General features: G+C 37.0%; 1 protein-coding gene across 3 annotated transcripts in view; it reads right to left on the reverse strand.

Moving 5' to 3' along the window:
- The window catches only part of CWC22 (CWC22 spliceosome associated protein homolog), a 29,795-nt gene extending 9,828 nt beyond the window's left edge, over positions 1-19,967 (reverse strand). The window contains exons 1-14 of one of the 3 annotated variants that reach the window (XM_065841291.2): positions 19,885-19,967; positions 19,237-19,349; positions 16,418-16,485; positions 14,843-14,959; positions 14,464-14,745; positions 13,842-13,970; positions 11,627-11,795; positions 11,129-11,182; positions 10,062-10,197; positions 9,768-9,974; positions 9,594-9,656; positions 9,146-9,238; positions 7,897-7,978; positions 6,639-6,699 (exon numbers count right to left, since the gene is read on the reverse strand). In XM_065841291.2, coding sequence (XP_065697363.1) covers positions 6,639-6,699; positions 7,897-7,978; positions 9,146-9,238; positions 9,594-9,656; positions 9,768-9,974; positions 10,062-10,197; positions 11,129-11,182; positions 11,627-11,795; positions 13,842-13,970; positions 14,464-14,745; positions 14,843-14,959; positions 16,418-16,485; positions 19,237-19,263 — 1,488 coding nt within the window. In that variant the 5' untranslated portion in view covers positions 19,264-19,349; positions 19,885-19,967. The other 2 variants (XM_065841292.2, XM_071811158.1) reach the window with 2 other exon arrangements.
- Between the last annotated feature and the right edge of the window lie 339 nt (positions 19,968-20,306).

Raw genomic sequence — 20,306 nt, forward strand, 5'->3', positions numbered from 1 at the left:
AGAGAGATAATTTCAAGCATTTCATTCTCTTTATATCTTATACCAGTTTACTGTAACATAAGATTTCATATTCTCTCCCACTTGTACCACTCTTCCAAGCATGTATTCAGAAAAGAAACATTTTGCCCATGACAAAAACTCAAAACAAATAAAAAGCCAAACACATTCAACAAGAAAAAAATATCCCCTCCAAATCACGAGGCAGTAACATATCAAAGTTACAGCTATGTTTAAGGGCTTTCCTTTCAACACTGTCACACTGCATTAGTGTGATGTATTAAAATGCATATTAACTTTTTATATTATCCTGTTCTACAGTAATGCTGCAGTTAATCAGTTTTTAAACAATAAAAAGGGTAAAGTATTGATGTGACTGCTAATATTGTCAGCAAGACCTGAAAAACAAATGACTTTTCTTTCCCATCTTAAATGCAATTACAACATTGGTATCCCCTGTGGCTTACAGTAATTAAATATTTTAACATTTTAATTAAATATTATCATGATTTCTAGGAGGCTATCTTGAATTACCACACAAATGAAAATGGATTTGCCCACAAAGACTTTCTTGCTAGACCAAAGTAACTCAAGGTTACGTTGAGAGTAACTGTTTACCAGATTAAAAATTAACAAACTTTAAAAGGATCTAATTATTTTTTCAGATGTGACAAGTTCACATAGCAATTCTAGCTTCATTTATAGTTTTAAAGGTTAGTCAACTCACTTCTGTACTCCCACTGGTAAAACTTCTGGTGATGTTTATGGCAGGAAAAGCCCATGTTTTTTAGTCCATCATTTACTTTAAATAATGCAATGAATTTGTTTCCCAGTTTAACAGGCAATGTATTACTGCATTGTTCAACAGTTCCCATATAGTGCTCAACAAGTGACTGTTCAGCTTAGTTAAGAACGTATGTGTAGCTATCCAATCATGAAGTGCTTCGAAAAATACCTGACATACCATACAGATGGTGAACGATCTTTTGAACGATCTTTAATCCATTATTGTATTATGGAAAAAAAATTGCACTTCCCAAAACTGCTAAGACAGAAAATAAAGACAAAGCTCCCTCTAAATATACTGCAGATCTTACAGCTCTCCCTAAACATTTCCTACTATCTTTTGTCCAAACACAACAATGGTTTAAATGGACCATGGCTCAACTTCACATGGCAAGTATCATCATATATTTAAAGATGCTAAAGGGTAAACCAGAAAAAGACAGGAAAAAACAAAAATCACACTAGCTTTACCATTTTGAAAAAAAACTGAGCACACACTGCCCACTCTGTGCTCTCTCAGCTTCACACAAAGGCTGTCTGCGTTCACTGCAGATAGAAGAGCTAAAGCAACTTTATCACTCCCTTCCAATCACAGGGTCCTTTTCACAGCTAGTAATTTTTTTTTTCCCCCCTCCATTCCTTCCTTTATTTTTTGCTATTTATTTTCTTTAAGACTTGCATTTAACTAGGAGCACAACTGAGGAGCTGCCTTCTGCTCTCCGTGGCTGGGAGCTCCTTACCACCCCACAGCTCTGGTCCCTCGATCGCACACATGGGCTGAAGCAACCATGAGACACCCCCACCCTGTAAGCTCATGTAGCTTCTTGAAATACGGAGCTGCCAACACAAGCACTTGGTTTCTACAATCATACAAGGATCTAAAGGAATTGATTTGCTGGAAGCAAACCTAGTAAAGGACACAGGTTGTTTTAAAATAATGTGAAAGTGGAATTGTGTGAAATTAGTCCTCCTTTTCTTTCAACTAAAAACCATCAGGAACTGAAATTAACTCCTCTAAGAACAGAGGCAAAAAAAACCCCAACCTGTTAAAGGAAAGCATAAAGTAAAAAGCCTATTCGACATTTTAGTTGGGCTTGTTTGTTTGCTTTCCTCATAGCTCAGAACAACCAGTAATACTCTACTCCTCTAACTACAGTTTTAATTTATTTAAATTTTCTCCTTTGGTAATGTATGGGATTAATGGAGCTTTAACACAGATAATAACAGTAGTTTATAACAGTACTTTTTGAAAAAGGGAAGTTGTGTGCACTGTCAAGACTGAACATATGCCCAAAGAAGCAGCTCGAACGCTTGTTCAGAACAGCTGCTCACAAACCTTTTCAACTTTTGATCTACAGGCTTCGGTTGGGTCTAAATAACACCAAGAAAAGCAAACCTCCTCCTATGAAGCTTATTGTGAGAAAAAATAATTTCAACTATTTGAATTTCTTTTTTTCCTTGAAAAAATAATCAGAAATCAACACATAAGAATTAAATCCTGAGCATCTGACATACTTAAATACTACCACCTAATGCAGAAAAGCAGAACTAAGATACCAAAGTGAGTCAAATCAACAAAAAAAGCAATAAGCCCCTTCGTTAAAGCTTAAGAATCCACATGGAAGAGTACAAGGGAACAAGAGAGTTCCAGAGTACAGGACATGCATGAAATTATCTTGATATTTGACTAACATGATTGACAGATCTGAACTAAAGGCAGAAAAGGGATGCCAGGTTAGCAAGAGTCCACTTGGAACCTGCTCCTCCAGTGGGGATGGATATCAGCACAAGAGAGAGCAAAGAAGTGAAGTTTACAAGGCTTTCATACCAGGGCAAGAATTCAGAAGAGAGACTGGAAAGAAAGGGGGCTAATATTATTAATAATAATAATAATAATACAGAAGTGGGAAGACACAGATACCATTTAATCTGCTGAAGTAGTAAGGAACAGAGTAACAGGAAAAACAAAATTAACTTTAGGCTTTTAGCAATAGATTTAAGGAAAATTCTCATAATAGAACAAGGACAAAGTTGTTTGTTTTTTTGTTGAGAAACAGTGGTAGAACAAGCAAGGCTCTACAAAACATCATGCACAGGGGATCCTGAAAATCTGTAATATGGAAGATACAGCATGAAAAAGGATTGGGAAGAAAGTTTGTGACAAAAACTTTGGAAATGCCTTCCCAACATTTATATTAAACAGGCAACGTACAACCACAGAGGAATAACACTTTTGCTTATTTAAGGTAACTATGACATGCCAAAATGGAAACAAAAGAAACCTGCAAGTTTACAAAAAAAAAAATGAAAATAGAGAAACAAGAAAGTACATTGCTTACATCTATCAAACATTAATAAAATACAGAAGGAAATAATACATTTTAGAAGATTTAATTTTTAATGACTGAAGAAGGGGTCTTTGATGAGAAGACAACATTGAACATGCTGGAGTCATCAAAAAACAGATTAAGAAGGGTGAGAAACTGATCAAGTGTAATCAGAACAGTTTAAGACAAAGTCCAGGTACAAGAAGCAGATATATGTCCAGAATCCTGGAGCAAAAATGAAGAAAAAGAGTCAAGGAAAACAAAGAAAAACTGGAAAGCTGGAAATAAATACTGGTTTGTGAACCTGGGAAAGAAAACAGTGGAAAGGTGTTTTCTAGAGAAAGAAAAATAGGACACTCTACTATGGAAACTTTTCACACAAAAAGTGGATGGTAACAAAAAACAAAGGATGAGGAGATGGAAATAAGTATTTTGTGGAAGGAATTTTTAGTCTCCAACTGTAGACTTTTAACTGCATGCAAACCCGATATGAAACAGAAGATGGATGATTCTGTCTAACAGCATCACTCACTCCTGAAAAAGCAGAGTTTCAGTTCAGTTCATGGCAAAATGGAAAATGTCTTCATCTCAAGTCAAAACACAACCATTTTAGGCTAGTATATAACAAAAAAAAGCCTGTTGACATTCCCCATAGTACCCAGTACTAAACTGCAATGCCAAAAAGCAGTATTATGTTGTTCTATTCCACAGATTATCCATTTGAACCTTAATCCTCTTTCTGCAAGTCAGAGCTGTGCGACAGATCCGTTTCTGGTATTAAGCACACAAACACTTGTGTTGCACAGCAGTTACCATGACGCAATAATCTGATCATTCAACCACTGATCAAAACTGCTAAATATATTCCTGAACTCAGCCCTCCTAAATCATGCCAAAAACCTCCATACATAAAGATTTCCAGAACAATTAACCTACCAGAAAGTCGTTAAGACTATGTTAATCTCAAAACTGTCATTCATGTCTGTCATTAGGTTCTGAATATTCTTATCAGACTTTGGATTATATTTTATGGACAAATCTCTACTCAAAACCTGTGGAAAATTGTCTTAATAACAGAAGAATGATGATTTTTTCAATGAAAGCCTTTTAGAGGGAAAATACAAAGTTACTGTAAAATTAGACTTAATTTGAACAAAAAATTTTGCAATAAGAATGTTAAGTTTCACCTGATTTTTAAGGAATAGAAACTGCATTAAACAATACTTCAGTCAAACACTAGTATCTGTTTCTTATGAAAACCTCCATTCACAGTATGATCTGGCACAGAGAATGAGCTCTTATCTACAGGGTCTTCACTGGAAGAAACAACCAACCATGATGTTGCTACCTCTCCTACACTCAATCTAAATTGCAATTTTCCTACAAGCATAACAAACTTTGAAGATTCTCCCAAGAGTTCAGCAAACATTTCAGGAATTTCTGAAGACTGGCTAAAACTTTATATATAATTTACATGCACTTTATGATTCAAAGACACATCATCCAGCAATAGAGGCTGCTGAAGCCTTCAGTAAAACAGACCCAAAGAAAGTGCTTAATGGCTAAAAACAACAACAAAAAAAGGTAATCGTTTGGTTTGATTTGATAATGATGACAGTGGAATTCAATTCACTAAAGGCTTCAATCAGAAGATATTAACTTGAAAGAATAAAAGATAATTTTCCTTGTTTAGAAACTGGCAGTTAATTCAAACAGAAATTTCCTGCTGAGTACGCTCAGTTTTTTATCCACTTACACAGATCTGAACCCCAAAATTCCTTGAATAATTTTGTTGTCTGTATCTGGTTGTTCGTTCTGCTCTCACACTGATCAGGAAACCCCCTTTTTTTCTTTTTGCCCCCATGAACACTCTTTAGGAGCTGTATGTCCATACAATGATCAAATAAAACCTCACATCTTTGATTAAGGTGGGGGGAAAAAGCAACTCTAATTATTAGGGGAAAAAAGAAATCAGCACAAAGATGATGCCTTATGCAATAAGATGATGCAGCTTTATAGCAGTTTGAAACCTTGAATTGTAGTAATTCCTACAAGGAGTACTGAATCATAGGCTGATGCTGATATATTTTTATCTGCTTAGATAGATATACACTTGCACACACACGCGAAGTGCCAAAAATAACACTTCTGCATCTCATTCACAGCAATTACAGCTGAATCATAACATCACCTCAGGTTCTTATTTTTTTTTTAATAGGGTGGTGTTGCTAACCAAAATAAATGATCTAAGCAACGCACACTCAAATATTCAAGTACATAAGTTCTTATTCATCTAAACGTAGTTTTCAAAAAATGCAATAAATTTCATTAAAACTGTGATGCTCAGTGAATTTTATACATTTTCCAAAGCATAAAGTGATAGGAAAGAATCTGTTGGAATGAGGTGTTAAGGGAACAAAATAATATTGTCTAGACTTGACTAGGCAGCTAGTGGGAGGTCGTATTTTGTCTCTTCCAATCATGTGTTCTCTAAAGAGATGTGAAAGTCAGTGGAAACATTTCAGATATTATAGTGCAGTTATAACAGTCACAAACCTACTGTACTCTAAACCAGTTAGCACTGTATTTAATTGATTCCCAACAGTATTCAATTTACCTGTAGTTTCCTAACTCTCAAAACTAGACCCAGGAGTTGCTCCAAGAGCTTTCCTACAAAATTAGGAGCAACAATTTTTGCTTTTGCAGTGCAACAGGAAAAAACCCACATTTGCACATTTTTTGTGTACAGTAACATATATGTTTATTTAATTTGTGGTTGATGGGGAAATATAAAGTTTCTCAAATCTGAGAGAAATTAAGGCCATCAATGGATTATGTAATATAAAAGGGTTCATATTCAGTAAATTAGTACCCCATAAAGTATATAAAAAGTAACACAAATCAATCTCTGTACCTCTGGTTATTTTTATTTGCAGGAAGCGATGGATTCATAAGAATTGTAATATTTGCTGCCAGGTTGTTTTCTTAAGTCAAATCCCAAAAATACCGAATCAAGTGGTGAAATAAGATCTAATTCTTTTATGCATCAAAGTTTTCGACTAAAAGAGGACTGCGAAAGCGACAAAATCACAAATTCTTTTAGCACTATGCTAAATTTCAAGGCCCACTGACAAAGTCTACAGGTGCCTGCAAATATGATCCTCAGCTCCGAGTTCTTTTGGAGACAACGCTCCAAGAGTGATTGTCACACTACAGCACTTGTGTCACAGGATAAACCCTTCAACAGTCCAACCAACAAACCTTTCCAAACTGGTTTTGAGCAAACAGTTGAACTGCCTGGCAGAAAGGAGCAATTGTATAAGACAAATGTCTTCGAAATATGTGTCAGCCTATTTGCTCTAAAGGTTATAAGACCATTTTGAGGAGTAACAGCTGTAAGGAATTACTCTCATTCATCTGCTTACTATACAAACTAGGTCCCAGGACAAAAGTGAGGATTCTAGACGCTAATGTAGCACTGTTTCTTCATAATGTTAATAACAAAAAAGAACAAAAAGTGAGGCTTACAGTCTGACTTTCAGGAAAGTCCATCTTTAGCAGTTTGTGAGCACATTCTTCAAAGTCTAAGCTGTAATAACAGAAAAAATACTTCTCATTATTTGTGCAATATACATTACACTAAAAATACTTCAGAACTATATTAACATTGATTGTTGGTACTCAAACTTAAGCTGTTTTGAAATAACCATTCAAAAAGGTATTTGTTGTTTCATTTCATTTTTCATAAATGTTTTGTATTTCATGAGTTTATATCTAAAAATTAATCTAAAGTCATTACATTTACAAGCAAGCTCAAAACAAGATGACTTGGATCATTATTATTATTATGTCATCTTAGAAAGCCTGGCAAAACACAAACATGAGCTCATTTTGCACATCCTGAAAAACACTGAAACACAAGCGCTGTACATAAGCTCCAAAAGCAGTATATCCCACCCTCTCCTCTTTGCACACCTGTCCTTGCATATTGGAAGCCTTTTGCTACCAGTAAGTGCCAGTATTAGTACCTACCCACCCAAATGAGGATCAACAAACTTGAGTACAGCAAGAAAGTATTGAAATGAGAAATACAAGAGCCCTTCATATATCTCAGTATGGTACTAATTCATATATCTAATGATCAATAGCATAACTACATTATCTGACTCTTCATGCAGGTTCAGACCTGCATAATATTGTGGCCATGCCTACTTTTAACTTTTCACCCAGCAACACAGGAGTTATACTGCCATGTTTTGATTATTTGTGCCACATACTGCAAGGGGATTTAACTATCAAGATACATAAGAGTACAGCACCCTTCAGGGTTGGTATCTGTCACTTATTTTCCACACAATGCAAATGGCAGCAGGTCTAAATAGTACCATGCTGCAGAACTCCTTACCCTCAGAAGTGGAGAAACTCTACAGCATCTCTACTTCAGGAGTGTCACACATTTTGAAATTTCATAAGATGCTGTATGATGTGAAGATCACTGATTTTTGTTCACTTAGAAAATTTTGATTACAGTAATTGTTATAGAAAAGCCCCAGTGCATTACTCAAACAGTTTGAAATAAACAGGATGTATCTTAGAATGAGAATTTGGGTACTTATGTGTTGCGACAGTCTGCTTTATACAACTAGGTCAGTCTCCATAAAGAACACTTCCATGCTGCCTTTTTTTTGTTTTATAAATTGCACACTAAAACAGAACTTAAAAAGAAAGAATCCCAGTTCACCCATTTCAAAAGAGCTACACTCATAGGTGTACAAATTATATTTACCTTGACTGAATGGCAAGATAAATTGTTCTACGGAAGGAGACCAAGTTAATTTCTGTTTTGTCATGAACAGTAACTTTCTGACCTGGGAAAGAGAAACAAGGTTTTGTAAAGAGCAAAACATTGAGGCACATATGCCTAAACACTCTTAGAACAGCTCCATTACTAAGTCTGTAGCACACTATATAGTACTTTTTCTAGAAATAGTTAGGACTGTTTAGCAGGTTTATGTATTTTTTTATTTTTACAGAGAAGGAAAAAAAAAAAAAAAAATCAGTATTTGGTTCATCTGTAACTAACATGTAAATATTTAAAGATAAAATTTCAAGAGGATAACTCTCCTTTTAAAAAAAAACATTCACACAACTAAGCCAGTGCAACCTCTCTGTTTAACATTTCTTGGCTACCTTATCAGCAAGGTTTTTTCTGCACAATTTAACTATACAATGCTTTATGAAGCCTCCTTGATATTACCAGGAAACTCTGTTTCTGTTATGTGTAGAATCTGCGTTACAGAATTCTGCAAAGATCTGCTTTGTCCTGGAGCAAGTGTAGAAAAATGTGTTCTGAACTGGGAACACTTTCATTCATAAGGTATTTGCTATTCTTTCTTTCTTTTAAATTTTGGTAATAGTATAAATGATAAAAAAGTTATGTGAACTCCCATTCTTTTCATCGGCCTGGAAGCTCTGCTGCTGTTCTGTAAAATATTCCAGCAAGCTAATGAGGAAATCCATTCCTGGTGTTCTACAAGAACTGGACTTGGCTGGCTTTTCAATTACTCACACAGTCTGCCCAGACATGTGAATTATGCTTATCCATTTTTTTTTTCCTAGGAAGCAAATACATTATTTGAAAACATGTAAACACTGACTGCTTCCACTAAAGATCAAAAGAAGGGACAGAACTGAACTAAGAAGTGAGACACAGAGGACGTAAATACAGCTGTAACAAACCCATTTTGATTTTGAAAGTGACTTAAAAATATGCTAGAGTACTAGAAAGTGTCCAGAAAGGTTGTCTTTGTGGGTTTGAACAATCAAGCAAAGCTGCTTTTTACCTCCTGGCTATGCTGAATGCTTCCTTTTAGACTTATTTTTATACTATTTGCTAGTAAATACTTAGATCTGAGAATAATTTCAAATTAAAACATCCCTTTACATTTGAACATTTTTAGTTTTACAAAATGTTTAAAAAGTTAAGCTCCTTTTTCATCTACAACCAATCACTAAGCTGCCAGTCATACACTTACCATCTTCATCCTCGTCTTCATCTTCATCATCTTCCTCACTACTTCCAGCCTCTTGATCTGCTTCAGATTCACTGTCACCTTCATCGAGAATTTCTGAAAAAGCGGTACCCCAGATTAAAGGAATATAGACCACAGCAGTTTCATTACAAAGAAAACCTGATCCATCACCAAAGAGTGAAAGGGTGTTTCAGGTGAAGAAATTGGCAGAGCCAAAAAACAATATGCCATAACTAAATGAAAATGTAACTTAAGAAACAATGCTGAAGGAAACAGCAGGAATACATTGGAAAGGTCTACGATGAACTGAAAGACAGTTATCTGGGACACAAATATTACCCGCTGTTAAATAATAAGGTTGTTAAAAATAGTGGGATAAGTATATGCCCTATAAATAAGTGTGTAAATACAAAAATATTACATATAAGACGTGTATACACATACTCCCTACCTTTCTTCAGCGTTTTGTATTTCTCTTCATTTTCCAAAAAGTTCGGATCCATCTTGAAAACATCTTTAGAATAAAAGAAAATCTTTATTTAATATATAAAATGAAGAAAATAAACACTTATTCTTAAATTCCTATTCACAAGGAATGCAGTCATAGAATTATCTTCTAACTTACTGAGAACATCCTCTGGGTTGTAGTCATCTTCTAATGGCAACATATGAGTAAACTGATCCTCCTCTTCCACTAGATCTAATCCTTCTGGAATGATTGGATGATCCTTGAAGCCATCCTTCCGTACAGCAAACATGACTTCTATCATATACTGAACACGCATATCAATTTTAGATTCATGCAGAATGTGTCGAAGACGGTCAAAGATTGCTTTGGAAAATGACAGAAATGTAAATATGAGAAGGATTTACTAATACAAACACCAAAAAGACAAGTGTTCTGGCTAATTACACTTACCATTAATACCTCTAGGAGAAACTTCTGTTAATTTGAGCCCGCTCTCTTTGATAAATCCAATTGCTACTTCAATACTATCATCAGTAGGCCTTTCAAGAAGCAAAGTGAGCATTTCCAAACATAAAACCTCATGAGCCTATGTAAAGAATATCAGTAAAGAATTCAAATGTACAGAGTTATACTACTACTACACAGATTTACTTGACTGAGAAATCCAGCCATTGAGGATGCCACAACACACTTGTTTAATCACACACACAAGGCAACAGTAGTGGGACAAAGTCAATTAAGAGGAAGTCAACATTTCAAATTCAATTTTACCACCTGTCTTTACACCAACTTTGTAGTGAATGCAACTATGCCATTGAAATGAACAAGCAAGCAATGAAAAATATTTGCCATTACAAAAAAAAAAAAAAAATAGAATGCATTTCCAAGAAGCAAATATTATAGAACAGCTTACAACAGTTACAGAAGCTAGTTGTAAGTGCACTGTGCCTATAATTAAATCAGGTGTTCCAGTTTCAGGCACACAATCAAATGGCACATCTCAGATTAGTTTCTTTTTTACCAAAATGCTGTATATCCCAAAGCACTCCTGAAATGCTGCTTCTTGCCATTATTCAAATAGGAGTATCCTGATTTCTAACACACAAAAAAGTGGCATAGAGCTGGATACAAATTTGATTTAGATACAACTGAATTTAGTTCTGTCTACTTAGACGTTTAAGTCAGATCACTGCATTGCAAGAAAACTCTCTTTAGGATACGTGGAACACTTGCTTTGCATCAAGATTTGGCTGAATACCAGCCCAAACATATTTACAATGTCCGGGGAAGCTCTGGAGCATGAGTGCAATGGTAAATGACAGTAACTGCACACGAAGTTACCAATGTCTTTTCTTAAAAAGGTCCTAACAACTTAAAGCAGGCATAAAAGGAAACCTGAACTCAGATTTTCAGTGACCTTTAGAACAGGGAGAGTGTCTTGTCACAAGCTACTACTGCCTTCAAACTAAAGAAATAGTCATATAGGGGCTGGATTGAGTAGAAACGAAAAAACATACCACATTCTGATTCATTAAATGGGCAACAAATTTTGACGATGTTAGACAGAGTTGCTGCAAAAGAAATAAAATAGGAAATTTTAACACATGGCATATGGAAGAAAAAAATTGTAACTCAGTCATGCTTACTATAGATTTGTGGATCTCACAACCAAATTATGTCACGTAATTAACTATTCTGGAATACTGACAGTGTACACAATTAGAATTGTACATTAAAAACCAAAAACAAACACACCAAAACAAAAAAAACCACAAAACCAAAACAAACACTAAACACTGCACCTCCCTGACGAAACCTAACACAATACTAACCCAGAACAGGCTGTCAAGCTTTCACAAAACTCTTATACTACTATACTTAATGTACTAACAATAGGTCCTAACCCACAGGTCTTGGCTCTGTTCCTTTGAAGTACATAATTTTAATAGACTTGATACAAAGTTAACACAGCAGAGTTGCAAGTTTCGGCATGTCACTTCTTCAGATTTACATACCTTATCATTTCTGCGATATCCTTTGCGAAAATTTAGTATCAACCTCTTGAGAATCAATTCACCAATATTTGGAAACTTTGAATTGATAATTGCCACAAGAGCTGCATAAACATGGGTAAAAATTGGAGAGGCACTCTGAGCTTGCAAAATGGATCTAGAGAGCAATCCCCTGTAAAAACACATAAGTTTAAGATTTTTCTGATAATAAAACATTTAATGTTTTTATTCAGTATGTATCACATGAAATAGTATTGTACAGCTGGAATATGAAGATACCAGATGGTAATTTTCAAACCATTGTTTATCATGCCACAAATGGAGTTTCGCAAAATGTGTTGCCCAAACATGTCTGTATTGAGAAATTCTTCAACTGATACCTTATCTTTCATTATTGTTCCTATTAGAACTACATTTGGAAATAAGCATGTAAAAAGTCTTCATCTTGTAGCCCTTTTCTCACCCCACTGCAGGCTCTTCTTAGCTTTGAAATTTGTCTGATTGTGCTTTTTCTTTTCCTCAGTTAAAAAACCAAAATACTGTTTGTGACAGAAAAAGTAATGTTTTCCAATGCATTTCTCTAATGAAATGACATATTTTCAGCATAGTAAGTATGTTTTGGAACCGAGAACCGATTATAAAAGACAACTACTTAGAGCCTAAACGAATGTAAACAAAGGGCTCAATAGTTCTTTTATTATACTAATAGGCTCTCTTACATTTATATCAAGACTAAAGTCTGAAAAGAATCTGAGACTTCCACCCCCCACTCAGTTTTGTCCTTTCTAACACTTTAGCATATAGAAATTGACTTCTGCTGTATTACTCCATCACAAATTCGGAGTGGGGGAAGCCCTCATCCTCAAAGTCCACACTGGTATCCGACTTTATCTTCCCTGTGGTCTATTGAAATATTTAAAAAAATACCCCACCATCTCCTAGATGGTACTAAATACAAACTGCATAAGGACCTTATTCCTACTTCATAGCTGACAAATGGAATAGAACTTATTTCATACTAGTACACAGAAACAGAGTATTTGATATTGAAACTATTAGTTACTTCTCACTGAAACTGTTCTGATTCAGATCCTATTTAACCCCAACTTAGAAAATTCAGAAGAGCACTTTACAGCTAGGTAAAATTTCATGTCATTACTTTTAGTGCAAATCTAGAACTCAGCTGTAAGAAGATAAATGGTCCCATTTTCCACCTGCGTTATTTTGAAATTTACAGGCCACACACAAAAACTTCCACAGACAAGTGTATTCTAAAAACATTCAATAAGCTCATTTTTAAACTAAAATATTACTGCTTCTATTAAAATTAAATTTCAGGGACATGAAATGCAGGCAAGTAAAAAAAAGTTCTAAAACAGGCTATTCAAGACTTCGTTATTAATTTTAACAGAAGTCACATTCAGGAACTACTTGTTCACTCTCTAGATTTTATTTAATTCTCTTCTGTTATTTTCACACTATCTTCCCATCAGGTATGATACATATGAAAGTTACACATTTCTTAGATATAACCTCCTCAAACAACAGTGATTCAGTTGTGACAGAAAAAGTGTTGCTATCTGTTTGAAAAGTAACAGAATTATCTCTGAATATTTTGTTCAGAGAGTTTTTTTGGTGGTCTGGCTTTGGCTATTTAAATGAAAGTCAACCTAAGAAACCCATACTTCTTTAGACTAGCATATTTAACACCTGTCAACATAAAAACTAAAGCAAGGAAAGTCATCACACAGTACTGGCGCAGTCACCATGACTTAGTATTGAGCTCAAATAGCATAATAATCTTTCTCTACATTACAACGATAAACAATCCAGTCAGATAATTGTAGTAAAACTTGATTTGCTAAACACTGGCTACAAATATTTTCTGTCCCACAGAAAAAAAATCCAAGAATACAAAAGTAAATAGACATGAGACACCTGTAAATTGCAAGTCATTCAAGTAAAATCCATCGGTAAAACCTTTAAGAAAAGACATACCATCTGTTGCACTCTTATTCCTCCAAGGACACAATTCCTTCCCCTACTGGTCCCTTCCCCAAGAAGGGGACTACTCTGAACAGGACAATCCAGCCCAAGGTTAATTTTCAAATCTGACTAGCATCCATACACTAGTCACTACACACACAGTGATGTACATGTGAACAGCATACATATCAGCAGAAAAGCAAGAGAATTGTTTTAAAATACTAAGCCTTACCTTCCCCGGACAATATTTTCCTGAAGGAGCTCATGAATTATATTTTCTATATTAGAAACGTTCACTTTATTGACAAGACCATTGATCGACTTCTTCAAGGCTTCCCAACTCATCCTCTGATATGCCAAGCTATTACAAAAGTACCACAAATTAACGCATTAATTTGAGGCAGCACTGAGTGAATTTTTTTATATATATACACACATACATATATATGAAAATGCGAACGTAAGTTGTAATCAGTAAAAATGGTAAGAAAATATTCACCATGTAAATATGAAGACTGGTTCCAAATTATACACTTAACTACTACAAAATCACTGAAGCAACATGATACACCAAACTGTAATTCTCTGCAGATATAGTACAACCCCATATGTTCAGCTTTCTAAGACATTCCAAAAAAATCTCTGGTTACATTCAGTATCCCACTTTTCCATTTACATTTTGCAGCAGAAGCATGTAGTCATAATCTGATTGTCTCAGCTTTCTTCTGATAAAAATATACCTTCAAAGGAATGATCACAGCACTCAAAAGGTACCCCTTTTTCACCAATATTCACTAAAACCCTTTACTGTTTGGTTTTTGAATAAAAATTCTAACATGTTACTTTCAACTCACCTATTTTTATCAGTGATTTGCTCTTGCATCATCCTGAGCTTGGCAGGTGGAATATATGCACCACCTGTGCGAGTAAGGATGGGATCCACTTCTTCTTTCTTCTTCTTTGAAGTAGCCTCATCATGAGCAAGTGAGCTCTGGGCTGTCGACCGCTCTGGGCTCCTACGATCAGGCGATGAGTATCTTCTCTGCTTCCTTCGATCAGATTCTCTCTCCTCTCTTCGATCGGATTCTCTGTCCTCCCATTTTTCATAGTGTCTCTCCCTTCCTCTTTCCATCCTTCTAAACAAAAAAAAAAAGAAAAACCAAAGTGTGAAAAGTTTTCACACTTTTTTTTTAAAATAAGTATTTTATTACAGATTAAGAAAGGGCTTGATACCTTCCTTCTGAAGTTCTGTCATCATAGTATTCCCTTCTTGAGTACTCCTGATCATATCTGCTGTCATCAGAGTGTCTTCGCTTTCTGGGAGATGGAGACCTGTCACGCTCTACATCCCTATTCACAACCCAAGACATGAAATTCTTAGTAAAAGGCTTAGAAAAGCAATGCTAGTAATATCTATTTGCAATACAATGTTACAATACATAACTGTTCCACTTCTGCAACCTGAGTTTCACTAAGCTCATCATTCAAATAGAAGATGCTCCTTTTATAATGAGGAAAATGAAAGCAGCATTGTGAAAGAAGCTCCTCCTAGAACTTAAAATTATACACTAACTGGTAATAATATAAAAAATTCAGCACTATGCATTCCGTGGAACATATGCATTCATTTGTTGCATCTACTTTTGCCTGTGTAACATGATACCGAACAGACACTATTAGAAAAAAAGGTAGTGTTTAGTTGTCCTGGTTTTGTTAAAAAACAAGTTTCTCTTTTAGCGAATTTTTGCCTGTCAGCTAAAGCCTTCATATTAGCTGCATTTTCCTGGAGAACCCGACACATGTTTTGGTTAAACCTAGCAATGGAATGCAAACTTATTGATAAGCACGGATGGACATCTCGCGAGAGGGGCAACGAGAAACTGGTGATCGAGAGACTGACCAACGGTGTATAACATTCCATTCACGTAAATACTTCATATAAAAGTGGGAGATCACGAGGATCTCGGCCCTTTTCCCCTTTGCCTTTTCCCTTTTTTCCTCATGGCTGACATTAGGAGAGGACCTTGCTGGTCGTCCCTGCGAACTGAGGCCTAGTGAGAGACTGAATCCAGCTCCGGTTGGCTACAGAGTCTAATCCAGGACTTTGGGTGCTGGCTCTGCAGTTGCTGAGACTTACAAGATTGGTTTTGTATATTTTGTATTATTTTCTCTATTCTTATTAGTAGCATTAGTAAAACATCTTTAACTTTTCCAACTCTCTTCTCTCTGTCCTTCTTTCCCTCCCGATCGCCTGTCCTGAGTGGGAAGGGGGGAGAGGGAGGGGCAAAAGGGGGAAGTGGGGGGGAGAGGAGGTTAACAATACATCTGCCAGGGTTTGATTGTCACCCCGCAATCCTAACCCTCGACATTAGTACAAGAGGTTTCATTCCAATTAAAATATTAAATTAAAAATAAACTGGTAGCAGTTCATCTCATGTCTCGGTAGACTGCACTTCTAATGATATTTCTCCACCTTCTACTGGTATCAATAATCTTGCCAATGTGGCACCACCAATACGTGAATCCAAGCAAAAAGCTGGCATGTAATTTCCATTTTCAAGTCCCATGACAATGTAACTGAATGCTAAGAGGTTTTTCAAGATTTAGTTTTAAATAACAAATCTATTTAATTATTGCTGCATTACCATGTGAGTATTTTATCAAACCTACACTTATTTTTCATTGTTTAGTTATGGTAGTATTTAAAAAGAAGCACAACCTGATTTTTTTTTTATTTTTTAAACTTCTCTAACTCACTATGTGAGGAATATATATAGAACTGTAGGGTATAAAAATCAATCATTCTACCTGTCCTCTGGAGACAAGCTTCTTTGGCGTGAACTGTAGTTCTCCTTCCTTTCATAACTGGAACCATGCTTTAAGAAAACAGAAAGAAAAAAAAATCAAGATCCAATATTATATATTAACTACTGGGAGCACACGCATCTTGAGATCAACGTATTCCGTATCTTTGGCTCCCTAATCCTTTACAAGTAGTAAGGGCCATGAAATAAAGATAATGGGAATCAGTTATGACATGGAGACCTGGCTCAAAACACAAGTACCTCAGCAGCTGGATTCCCTGCTACAGGATGCTGCAGATGCCAAATGCTTACATGGGTTCAAAAGACTGGGCAAACAGTGAAGAAAAATTCACATGGGTTACAAAATAACTTCTCCGGCTCAGGAAGCTGCAAATAAGTAGAGACTGGGTGAGTATGTGGGTCTGTACTTTTACTGCTGCCCTGTTCCTAAGCTTTTCAAGGCATCTGCTGTTGATTACTGCTGGAGACCAGAGTAGATGGACCTTCAGACTGGCTTTCCTGCTTCCTTCTTCCATACACCATTCTACACTTGGTTGCATCACATGCAATACCACTAACAGAATTCTGCCACTTCTTGTTTAAAGAGTGTCCTTCCTCTCTCCTAAAGATCCCCTTTATTGCATAATTTCTCCTTATCCTCCTCCTTTTTACTAACCATGATCTATTCTCATGAGTCATTCTTAGCTTCATACATCACAAACATCTAACTTATGCTGTTCTACTTGACAGATTATGGAAGTAAATTTAATCCATATTTTTTTTAAATGTAAGTTTGCAGGATTGTTTAAGTGATACACATTTAAATAATCCACAGAGAAGTCTGTGGGCTGAAACATGACATATAGAAGTTTGGAGTCATACACAAAAATCAGAACATGACAGCATCTACAACACACATTGAAAGATATTCACCTGATCAAGATGTTTCTAAACTACTTTGGCACAGGGAAGAAGCACCTTTTATGACCTCTACACTTTCATTATAAGGGTCATCTCTTCCATTAAATTATTATTTATGATTTTTCAGAACCACAATCTCCTGTTATCTGCCAGTGTTCAGCTGTGAAATAGGTAACACTTCACCTTGACACAGGAACTCAGTGTCAGGACTTACTTGCTTATGTACCTTGACTGAACTTCCTGTAAAAATACTCATCTCATTTTTTGAAGTGACATTCTATCCATTAACATGCTAGCACACTAGTTTTTGCTCCACCAAAGAATCAATTAAAGCCGTTGGTTAGAAGAATATAATGACACTGCCTTCAGAAGTGGACTCAAGCAGGTATATTCATTTATCTCCAAAAACTTTACTTAAAAAGTATCTTCACTAAATATAAGTGTGGTGTCTATAATGAGCTGTGCAACTAAAACCAACATAAACTGAGGCTTCCTAAAGAAACACTATCAACACAAAGATTATGAGCATCATCCTATCAATAGGCCAAGGAGGCTGACTTGTTATCACTGAAATTGGGGTATGTGTATATACATGTAAACATATATTTATCTTTGTGAGGCCACTATAACATATTCTAGGATAACACTTTCCCTAGGGTACGTTTCTAACACTGTGTTAAAATTATTCCCAGTATTGTCTTGCCTGAAACAATACAATGGTACAAAACAAATGCAGCATCATTTACTCGAAGTGTGTATCCCCACAAAAGTAACATCCATCTGACAATTCCAGAGTGATGTTATCTCTGATGACAAAGCTAATACAAGAAATTAACATATTTTCACCAAGGTTTTCTTCTACTGTCAATACTCATCTGTGGGACTATACCATACAGCAGATCACTGAAATCATTCAAGGTTAAAAGAAATCCTTAAGGTTTTTTTGTTTGTTTGTTTTCTTCACATACACACACAAAAATAAAATGCAAGATTGTATGCTAAGCTTCTAAGGAAGTGGTAATAAAAATCTTAGAAATAATCACAGAACAGTTACTATATTTAAATAATATTTAGCAGATGGGAAGAAGTCCATCTTCTTAGGATGAACCATTCTCATGAGTTCTAGATCATCTGCCTTTGCTCAAGCAGACTCAAAAGTGTCCACAGAAACTACCGTAACTACCAGATTGGGAAGATAGGAGAAGATACCAAACTATCCCTCAAGCATTCCTGTTAAAAAATACTTCAGTCTGAAAAGCTAGAACCCAAAAGAGTGAATAAGCCTATGCAGGGTCAAACTCTAGAAACATAAGCCAAGAAATACCCTGGACTGGAGAGTGTATCAGAAGAGTAGCACTCTGCTAACCTGTACCAAATTTAGGGTACGTCACAAAGGTGGCATTTCTAAACCATCGCTTTAGGAGAATAATTTTAAAGCAAGTCTTTTCTTCTTGCATTTGTGAAAATCACTCCTATCCATCCAGAAATGTACTTTTAAAAGGGACAGCTTTAACTTTCACAGCAACAAGTACAGTTACCACATTAACTGTTATTTCCTGTCTCTTTATCTTTTCACTTTAACATGATTGTTTATTCCTCAACCCCTATTTTCTCCATTCCTCCACTTGCTCGTGTTCTCCATTGAGCCATCATTCAGTCACTTTCCACCAACTACTTTATTATTATATGCCAATAATGTTCAAAGCTTCCATTGTTGGGACAACAAGCAGTAGAAAAAACAGCAATTGACTAACTATATCATAATATTTCTCCTGTAAACTGCTGCTGTCAATTATGGATAATGTTTGCTTTGCATTTAGAGTGTTTTGTTTAACATAACATCAAATACAAATGTAACATGGGAATAATCAAACCCTACAATTTTGATTTAAGAACACTTACATTCACTTGGGTCACCCTGCTCTTCATCTTGACTTCCTACTTTTTTACAGAGTTCTGAATGTGCGGCAATGAGACAATCCAAGATGGAGTTCAGTGTATGAAAAACATTTCACCTGTAACAAACAGAAGACAATCAAAAACCTTCTACTGCACACTGTGCAGGAACCTGCACTTTTAATATATTCCTTAGGCCCGCATAACTTCTGAAAACAAAAGCAGCCCCCGTCCCAACCCGACCCGGTCCGATCTCCTGAAGTTCCATAGCACCTGCGACAGGAGGTAAAGGCCGTAACACAGCGGCCAGGAACGCGCCAGCGCCGCGGCCACTCGGCACAGCCACCCACAGGCCGCGGCGGGGGATGTCGAAGCCCCGCTCACAGACCCAGCCCCAGGGCGCCCATCCCGGCCGGCCACCGAGCCACCCGCGGGGCTGCGTTACCGCCAGCCGCGGCCGAGCCGCGACCTGCGAGCGGAGGTCGTGACCAGCCAACCTGCGGCCAGATCCGGCCGGCAACGGCGCCCGGAGGCTGCCCCGACTCCCGTGGGCAGCCGGGCAGAGGCGAAGGGCACCCGCCGCAAGGCCCGAGGGAGGCAGGGAGGGAGGGAGGGAGGACCCACACCCACCGCAGCCACCAGGCCCTCACCTACCGGCCACCAGCAGCACCACTTCCGGCGGGACGCGGCGCACAATGAGCGCGCGAGGCTCAGGCCCCGCCCAGCGTGGGCGCTCGGCGCGCGCGCGTAGACGGCTGCAGGTCTGCGCGAGGGCAGAGCGAAGTTCCGGCCACCCGGGCCCCGCTGCACCATGGGAAGCGTAGTTTATGGCGGCCGCCCGCCCGGCGGCCATCTTGCGGGCCCGGGGGGTGCGGGGTCGCAGGGCTACGTTCCCTTTTAGTTTGCTCTGTAGAATAAGAATGTTTGTGGCTGTTGTTGCAGATGAAACACAAAGACACCAGCGGGAAAAAAGCCAATAGAGTAACTCCTGAGTAGATCTATATCGGGTGTATCATTTCTTTCAGCCTGTAGTCCTGTGGTGATTTCTGAGGTGATGCTGCCTCTGGAAAAACAGC

Source organism: Patagioenas fasciata, chromosome 7 (assembly GCF_037038585.1).
Source record: "Patagioenas fasciata isolate bPatFas1 chromosome 7, bPatFas1.hap1, whole genome shotgun sequence".
In the NCBI taxonomy this organism is placed as follows: domain Eukaryota; kingdom Metazoa; phylum Chordata; class Aves; order Columbiformes; family Columbidae; genus Patagioenas; species Patagioenas fasciata.